This window comes from Primulina eburnea, chromosome 18 (genome assembly GCF_022965805.1).
Source record: "Primulina eburnea isolate SZY01 chromosome 18, ASM2296580v1, whole genome shotgun sequence".
NCBI lineage: Eukaryota > Viridiplantae > Streptophyta > Magnoliopsida > Lamiales > Gesneriaceae > Primulina > Primulina eburnea.
Window position 1 is genome coordinate 6,334,603 of NC_133118.1, and position 9,901 is coordinate 6,344,503.

The following is a 9,901-nucleotide window of genomic DNA, read 5'->3' on the forward strand; positions in this document are numbered from 1 at the left end:
AAAAGCGAAGACACGGACCCCGTGCCAGGGTCCGTGCTCGGGTCCGTGTACCTGCGGGATAAGCGAAGTTACGAAAATTCTGTGTATGTTTTGTTTAACGCTCTCGACTCGATTGTATGGACCATGAATCAACACCACGAGACCATCTTAGACTACTATATTATTGACTCAAGCCTATACGATTGTCCCATCACAACCACATATCCCAAATAGCTCATCAAACTCATGAACAAAACCTTTGACAGAAAAATGGTTTACACGGCAAGGACCCAACGACATGAAACGACACATCAATAGCCATCCCAACAACCTGCTAAACATACCTAGACGCAGCAACGGTCACCCATAGATCCCCAACGAAGCCTGCAACAAATAAACTTCAAGAACGCATCCACATCATATTTTTCTGAAAAATGCAGTTTGAGCAGTCCCACGAAAAACGCCATAACTCACTCAATTTTTGTCCAAAAATTTCGAATTTTATATCAGATCGAAGGTATCAAAAAGTTCTACGTTTTTCGCGTTAAAATTTTTCCCAAAATCTTGACTAAAAAATCGAAGTTTTAATAAGAACAGTAAAACGTGATTTAGATCTAAAACTTTTCCCTCAAAATCGATCCAAACAAACAACCGCTCAAACTCTGAACAATATACATGAATTTTCACACGTAAAACAACGCAACACATAATATGACATGATCGATGCAGCAAAAGAGAGATTATACGTGCCTTTAAATCGTAAACGTTACCGAACCGGCGATAACGAAGCGGAGATGGAAGCGAGGTTGATCCGAGACGATCGTGGCGCTAAAATTTGCGATAAAAACTCACGAAAATGGCTGGAATGGTGAAGGTGATGGGGCGGGTGCTGATGGAAAAGAAGAACCCTAGGTTTTCTTTCTCTCAAAATTAATAGAAACTGAATTGTGATAGTGTGTGTGTGTGTGTGTGTTTTGCCGATATCAGTGTGTGAAAAAGTGTGTAAAATGTGTAAGTGTGTGTGTGGCGTGGGTTTAGATAGTAATTAGGGAATAAATTATTGCTATAATGTGTAATTAACATGTTAATAAAATGCTAATCCTCCACTAATTAAATAAAATCTCTAACTTTAAAATAACTTGCACAAAGCCAACTTTAAAAGTCTTAAAATTCTAAAATTCACTAAATAAATAATTTTTATGAATAAAGGTGCTAAGGCTAAATAAATTATTTAAAACGCCCCATCCTCGACTAAAATAAAATTACCACATTTAAAAATTGCCAAAAATCGTCACCGGTCTTTTCTTCAATTCCACCTCGAATAATCGCCTGAAACATAAAACTCGAAAAACATTTCAACGTGTATCACTAAGTCATAAATAATTTAAAATAATACATTTAATTAAATCATGCACTGCTAAACTCAGATTAAAATAATTTAAATGATTTAATAATAACTAAATAAATGCATGGGTTTACGTGTACGAATTTGGGCTTTACAGGGTGGGTTTCCTTGAAGGACCTCTGAATCTGTGGTCTCCCTTCTAGAATCTTTCCACCGAGATGATTTTCGAGTGGAAACCATATCTATGTCTATATATCTGATTTCCTACAGGCGGCGCCGATAATGATGCAGGATAAATTGGGAGAGTTGGATGGGCAATTCATTAGGCAGAGTCGTGTTCTTTCCTTGATAATGTCAGTGATCTGGCATAGGGAGCCCAGGCTGGATGATCTACATACTTGAAAAACAAAGAACATTAATGGAGTGCCAGAAGAGTTTCCGGTGTAACCACTACAACGCTCAAGTCATTCAAGTATTTACACAAAGAAAAGAAAAGTTATATAGTGAGTATATAGTAATTTCTTATGAAAATGTTATGTGAATCATCTCGAATGATCGAGCAAACCTGACACTTCTCATTATCAGACGAATTGTCTATGTCATGCCCCTTGACACTGTCACAACTGACAACTCATTCTGTTTCCAGTCTTGTCACATCGCCCCCACGTGTGCTGATTGACATACTAATGATTTCTAGGCATGACGACTCGTACCTGTGGGATCGGAATCGATACTTGTCCCAAGATACTCCGGCACTGGCCATGACATCAAGACACAATGGGGATCCCGATCTCCGGACTATCTGTGGATAGGGTACTTGATCCGTCATCTTGGTCTTCTTATGGCTGGAAGTTCAGGCTCGTATGAGTGTGCAGTAGTCTGATCGGTTTCTCGAGTTGATGTACATCTGGGGATTGTTTAAATAAGGTATTCTTTTTTTACCCAAGCTAGCTCTCACTTAGTCTTCTCTTGTTTTATCGAGACCAGCTCTAGTTTCTCGGTATCTCTCTCCACCCGAGTCCAAGAATGGCTCGGGTTCTTTCCATGGTATCCCCATATATATAATAGTTTAATTATGTAACAAATAAATGGCTTTGAAAAATTTCAGAACAGAATTAGAAAACATGAAACAAATTAGAGTACAACACTTTTCATTTGCTTCTCGAAACACATTTCCATCGTGTCAAGACAGAGTAACGGTTATTATATCGGGCAATCACGAAATTAAAATAGAGCATGGATTTGGAGTATATATCCATATCATTTGCTTCCAAAATATTCAATGTTAAATCAATTCCCATTTCAGAATCCAATTATGCAAAATCAACAATAATTCAAGAAAGCAAAAGAAACCAAAAACACATGAAATTCATGACCAAGCTACATACTTCATTAAAGGGTTGTGCCTCGATTTGCGCCTAGACATGCAACGCTATGGCCCTACCTACTTGCCATGTGATGCTGTGCTTTTGGCATCTTCGCTTTAGACAAACCACATTGAACTTATAGCCCCGCAGTAAAACGGAATAAAGGAATAACAAAGGGGCAACTTCGATGCCCGACAAAGTCAACAGAAGCCTTGCTTGGCAGAGTTTCTGAGTATTAACTAGTGTATAACAATGGCCTAGTACATTTGGATCAAAGAGTATTGCTAACATGGTGAGATGTTACGTCGGAAATTCGACTAAATAAAAATTTCAAGTTGCATTTTCAGTTTAAAACTTTGTCAATACTTTACAAATGAAGGTCCATATAAATGTCAACTAGACGAGTGAATTTTCTTAACGTTCTCCAACAAGTTCTTGGAAACACTTCCTTCACTGGTTTTACTCTCAAATGCTTCACCTTGGAATGTTGTTCTTGAATTGTGGTATTGGCTACCATATGCTGTGCCAAATCCCCACCCTAGTCCTAGCCCAATGCCGCAGCCACCACCTTAAAGATCGATGGAAAAAAAAAAAGGTATTCATCAAGAATAGGAAAAAAAACATATAGAGAGTGAGGAACTTCATAAAACGTTTGGATGCGATTTTACCAACTCCAAGTCCCAAGAAGTGGAAAGGCATCCCTGAAAATTATTATGCCAGTTTGACACATATTAGGATAAAAAAATCAACACCCGCAACTAAATTAAACGAAATGAAGTACCAATGTAGAAGCAAAATTGGAAATAGTGATGATTTATAAGATAGTGACATAGCTCAATAATGCCTATGCTGAACATGTAAATTTACTAAAGAAATAAGCCCTTTTGAGATGTAAACATAAAGGATGATAATGCACAAATTTGTAAATGTTCACCAACAAATGATGAGCATATTTAAGTTTTATGTAACTGATATAACATATTTAGCACGGCTTTCGCAAATTTATGCGGCCTGGAAGTAGCAATTAATTTGAGCATGTTGAAAAAGGCAAATTTATCATCTTGAGTGGGTATTTGCAAAAGCCACAAAACAAAGAAAACATGGAATCTGTATAAAACCATGCACAAAGAAAATAAATTGTTCAACATCCGAGTACGAGAAAGTACAAAGCCGTCTAAGTCAGCTTCAATTGTTTAAGCTCTAAATCAGTTACCAATCAGTAGCAGATTTATGTGGATATAATCCCTGGTAGCTAACAGACTAAAACTTCCCAAAAGAACTATCATTTAAACATTTCCCCATTGTCGGCACAGTGTCACATAATTTCATACAACAGTGGAATGATAAGACCATGATACAAACGAGTAACATCTTGAAGTATCTTATGCTATATGCCAATTTCTTTTTATCTCTCTGAAAAATGTTGAGATATATAAATAAAAGAAGACATCAGTTCAACTAAATTACAATAAAATCATATGATAGATTTATCAAAACTACTCTGAAAAATGTTAAGATAGATCAATAATGGAAGACATCACTTCAACTAAATTACAAAAAAAACATATAATAGATTTATCAAAACTTAGATGTAGATATTGATTCAAGTGCTTTACAGCAATAGAGGTCTTCAAAAAAGTCGTGCAATTCAAAATATTGAAAGAAATGGAATGGCACATCATGTACTATACTATAGTGTATACAGCACACATTATTTAAAATGTAAATTACGCAAAATGACTGTCTGGAGATAGTACAATAAAACATAAAGTACACAGATCGACCATCTATCTACTAAAAACATCATTCTGGTCTGCAAACTACACAAACTGACCACTTGCAATAACAAATCAAAGAATTAGTTCAACAAAGGGGAAAACACAGAATGACCAATGTTCAGTTATACACAAGTGTCAAGGGTTCTTCGCATCATCAATTTACATGCAAATTAAAGTTCAAGACCATTCTAGATGATTTCAAATTACTTGATTTGTTTGGATGAACAAAATTCAAGTGAGTTTACATACCTCATTTTAACTTGAGCAATTTCAATAATAATTGTGGTGGATTTCAAATATACCTAAACTAGATGACATTTGAAATACATTCTCCAAATCCTTCCTCAAATCAAATATCTTTCTCTAAATCAAATTCATCAATTCATGCCCAAACGTCAGATATATTTTGTTCTCCCTTTACAAACGAACATACTATCTACCATATTTTAAGAAGAAGAAAATTTTACGCCCAAGATTATACTCTAAGCCCAGAACTAACAAAAAAATGTTAGTATAACGTTCCATTGATAACATATGTTATGATCCTAAGTTATGGATCGTGTTAGCGGGCAATTTATCGTGAAAACTAAGACTCTTTTAGGAGAAGTAGAACTTCATGAACTCAAATACGATTCAAGGCTTGTTAAAGGGAACCATTCGATCTTTTCGAATATTTTTTTTGAATGATCTCGAGCTGCTAATTTACTCAAAATCTTCCATTATAAATACAAGAGTGAGCCCAATCTGGATAACTAGAAATCTGTCGAGATAAAATTCCAGATCCTAATCTCAATCCTAATTATCTCATATCTCATATGAGATGTTTATTTTATGTAAATAAATATACTTACGAGAGATGATTAAGTCTTTCTGGGACCGTTACTCTATCAAAGGAGATTGGTTTATAATCAGTATTCGTTCAACAAACTTTTTTATGAGCACTCTTCGAAAGTGTTAGTTGAGTTACTGCGCAATAGTTATTTATTAATCAAAAGAAGCAGAAATTTTTGGAAATAAAATGTCTAATGAACAATATAATTTTAAAGAAATTAAGGACTAGCCAATACATCCTGAATTATGTACTATTAAACCACCCACACGTGCTTGAAAAGATCGATTCGATTATTTTTTTATAAAGTTATAAGTTGAATCACGTGCAAATTTTATGTCAACAGATTTTCATAACTTGATTTACATTTGTAAAACGTGACATTTGCTTCAAAATTTTAAAGTTATAACAAATATTTTTATGAAGTCGTTTCATTTACAAGTTTTTTAATATGAAAAAGGGCAATCCAAAACAAAGCGGTGTATGATATATGGAAAGAGAGAGTGGCCCTCAATTGGGGTGGATGACATAGATTATGCTATGAGAACGAACAACCTCCTATCACTGAAACCAGCATCCCTGATGATTTTGATCTTTATGAGAAACGAGAGCGATCTAATCGTCTTCATAAAGACCAAAATCTAAGCGTATATTTGTAATTTTGTATATCAGCGTAACATAGTCAAGTTATTGTTGAACACCACTAATGAACAATTCAAGTCTACGGAAAAGCCACTTGCTAATACCATTATAATGAGTTTTTCAACTTGACGCTAATTACTGTAAAAGGTGAATGGACACATAATGCAGACGAGGGACATTAAAGCTCAACTAAAAACAGTGGAGGATTGTATGTCTGAATTTTCATTATGCATTAAATTTCAAACATTCTTCCTCAACAATATAGTCCATTCAAAATATCTTACAACACACATCAAGATAAATGGTCAATCAATGAACTCAAGACCATGTGTCTCTCAGAGAATAGAAGATTGTCAATGGAATTTGGTGAGAGTACACTATTGATGATAGAAGGAAAAAGATCAGAACCTAGCAAAAGAAAGGGAAAGGTATATACCGCCACAAGGTGGAAATTGGAATAAAAAAGAATGCAAGTGTTTTTCTGCAAAAGAAGTGAAAAATGAACAAGTTGTGCTAAATTCCAGAAATGGTTTAAGATGAAAGTTAATCAATCTCATTTGTTCGTTATTAATCTAATATGGTTGATGTTATTTGTGACTTGGTGGATGAATTCTAGACCTACCATCCATAATTTGAATACCTCGTAGGGTATACAAAATCTCAGGAAGCCAATTCAAAGTGAACAATGCATTTATCTAGGAAACAAAATGCCTTCATATGTTCATTTCTCATGAAGGACCAAATCTCATTTTTTCTATATGATTCTCATATTTTAGTAGTGGCATGCCTCTTTATTAGTAATCATCAATTCACTGCTTATGTTTTCAATAACAACTATATTTTCTTTAACATGTTCTATTATGGCTAAATATTTAATGTCGCATTGTTTGCAGTAGCTGAATTGATACAATATATTCTTAATGGTTAGAATTCCAAAAAATGATTCTAAACATATAAATGAGACTCTCCATCTGCATACCATGGAAGGTAACCTCAAAACGAGATATCAACTCAGCTTTCTCAGCAGAAGTAGTAATTAGAGATTGATTTGCACTTCTCCGCTTCAACAATAAAATCTTATAGAGATCAAGTGCTACTTTCTTTTTTTGAAACTAGTACATGTACATGTATCATGAATCATCGATGAAAGATAAAATATTTCGAATTACGTATGTCTATATCTCGACAACAAATATTTGAATATATGATTTCTTATATTTCACTCCTCTTGGAATCAATTTTGGACTTGTTAGTCTCCTTTCCCTTCATGCAATCGACGCAAGTTTCAAAATTAGTAAAATTCAAAGTATCAATTACTTTTCTATTTTCAAAACAAAACCACCGCCTAAAACCAAACTTCATGTTCCAACAACCTTCAAATACAAATGCATCTTGCATCCTAAATAAATGCAGTATTCACTATGTAGTGGTTTCCTTAGGTTTACAAGATACTTGAAACATGAATTGTAGATCAATAGTCAATCCACCATATGTCATACATAATATCAACCATATTACAATTATAATAGACAAATGAGATTGTTTTAGCTTTCATTTGAAGTCATATGGAATTTGCACAACCTTTCCTTGTGTTCAAAATAATACATCAAGAAAGATTTAGACATATCAACCTCAAATGTCTTTAGATGAGCTACCATATCCCTCATTTATATGATATGATCGCATCATAATCAAGGTGCTGACAAGTGTTATATTCGAAAATTCAAACTATTCATTAACATCGTTCACCAATTCTGACTTTGTTATGCCGATTGATTGAACTATGGATACCAGCACAGATTTTGATATTTAAGAACATCACACAGAGACAATTAAATCGGCTCCATTATTCATAAAGATCAACATTATCACAGATGTTGATTTCGGTGATAAGAGATGATTCGTTTTTCCTTATAACATAAGTCATAATATACAGTCATCATTTAGTTCTCACCCCCTAGTTCCTAAATATGTAGCTCTCATTTCATATATTATAGTTCCCACCCCTTAGTTCCTATATATTTGATTACTTGACTGCATAAAAATATTTGACGCAGATATCATGATTTACCAGAGTAAATCATATTATGAAAATATAATGACACAATATTGGTTTCTAAACTAAAATTTTAATACATTTAGATTACATTCAATTACAACTTTATAATAAAACTATTAATTAATCTTTTCTAACTTCTGTGAATAAATCCTAAATATTTATAAAGATATCATAAAACCCTATGGGGTAAAATTTACTAGTTTTATATCGTTACAAGTAATGTCTACAATGTATATTCTTTTATAATTCATGATTGTATAATGTTTCTTAAGTAATTTTTTAATTTTTAATTTTAATATGCAAGATCTTAAACTAAATGTCATATGCAATTAAGGGATGCGTACAACTTTCCTCCACATTAAAATAATAACAAAACATTAATTAAACTCTTCCAAAGTCATCAAATTAACACTATGATGATGTAACATGTATTTTTGTTATAATCTATATTCTCATAAAATTGAAAATGATTACTTGAAAAATATAAATGACATTGAATAAATAAAATGAGATAGAATATTCCACTTGTTTTTGTCCTCATAAAGAAAAATGTGAACTCGTAATGAAAACGAACAATTCAAGGTCATCTTCAAGCTTGAGCCAGGTAGCTTCAACCTAGATATATTTTACATCTTCAATTTTTTTAAAAATAAAAAATTTAATAACCTTATTATATTTTACCTCCGATCATGGCAAGCATAAGCAGAGGCATAAACCATGGTAATAAATCATGTTTTTAAACTCAAAAGAACCTGATAAAAATAAATGTGAAAAAGACAAGCGTTTACCTATGGTCATTGAGTTGATTCATAAACATTCAATTTCCCTACTTAGTTTGGAGCCTTCTAAGTACTCCAATCCTCTTTATAGATGGTGCCAGATTTGTTTTAAAAGAGTGTGTGCTTATAGACCTCAAACAGCAATCTCATTACCATTATCGATCAAATCTTGGACTGTGAAAAGTCGAAAGGATGAGATTGTGCATATCTTTAGGAAGATTATAGTAATTTAACGTATTTTCTGGTGAACATTTCAGCACAAAATCTGAACATTTTTTCACCATAGCACCTTTCAGAAAATTCAAATTAAAGCTACTTATTCTCAGACAAAATTTCAATAGCAGGTTATAGGGAACTGACCCCCGAAGCCCCATCCAACACCAAAGCCACAGCCAACTCCGAAACCTGAACGAAATTTCAATCCCATTTCAAGAAAAACCCGCCATCATAGCAATCGTCAAAACAAAAGAAAAATTAAAGAAAAGGGTAACGGCAAACACACGAAAAAAGAACTTTTTTCAAGAATCCTCGAGTACAAATATCGATACAGATTAAAACTAGTGTAATAAGTGAATTTAAGCATTTTATCAAGAAATATATTACCAAAACCGACACCGGCACCACTGAAATTTGTTAGCGTCATTCTGAATTTAATCCTCTGTGTTCTCTTCTGCGTTTCACAAAGAATAAAAGAATGAATACAGAGTGAGACAGTGAGATCGATATATAGGGCCCAAACAACATAGAACGAATCAATGGACCCAAAGTTTTTGGTTTTTTGTTTTTAATCCATGATCCAAGCCCGTCGGAAAATTCCTAACCAGAGGAAAATAAAAAGAAAAAACGACAATAATAGTTGAGAAAAATTGAATGTTGGCAATGTATATTTGATTTTTTTACGATTTTGGTTTTATATTATCAAATTTCAGTTTTAATAGGGTATGTTTCATTTTTTGGCGATTTTAATCTTTTTTTCATTTAAAATATCGATGTGACATTACACACGTCAATATAACTGATGTCGACCGAGCAAATCGGGTAATAGCCGGGTGTGCAATCTGCCAAGTCTGGTGTCTGAATATCTGTGCGGTTTGAATTCTCTATAATGAATGGCTGGTGATCT

General features: G+C 33.5%; 1 protein-coding gene across 1 annotated transcript; it reads right to left on the bottom strand.

Annotated features, from left to right (window-relative positions):
• Window positions 1-2,888: 2,888 nt before the first annotated feature.
• Window positions 2,889-9,608, bottom strand: LOC140819552 (uncharacterized). The gene is made up of 4 exons (XM_073179689.1): window positions 9,382-9,608; window positions 9,139-9,183; window positions 3,360-3,392; window positions 2,889-3,259 (listed from the first exon to the last, which is right to left on the bottom strand). Exons 1-4 carry the CDS (start codon window positions 9,419-9,421, stop codon window positions 3,084-3,086), a joined length of 294 nt encoding a protein of 97 aa, XP_073035790.1. The 5' UTR covers window positions 9,422-9,608; the 3' UTR covers window positions 2,889-3,083.
• Between the last annotated feature and the right edge of the window lie 293 nt (window positions 9,609-9,901).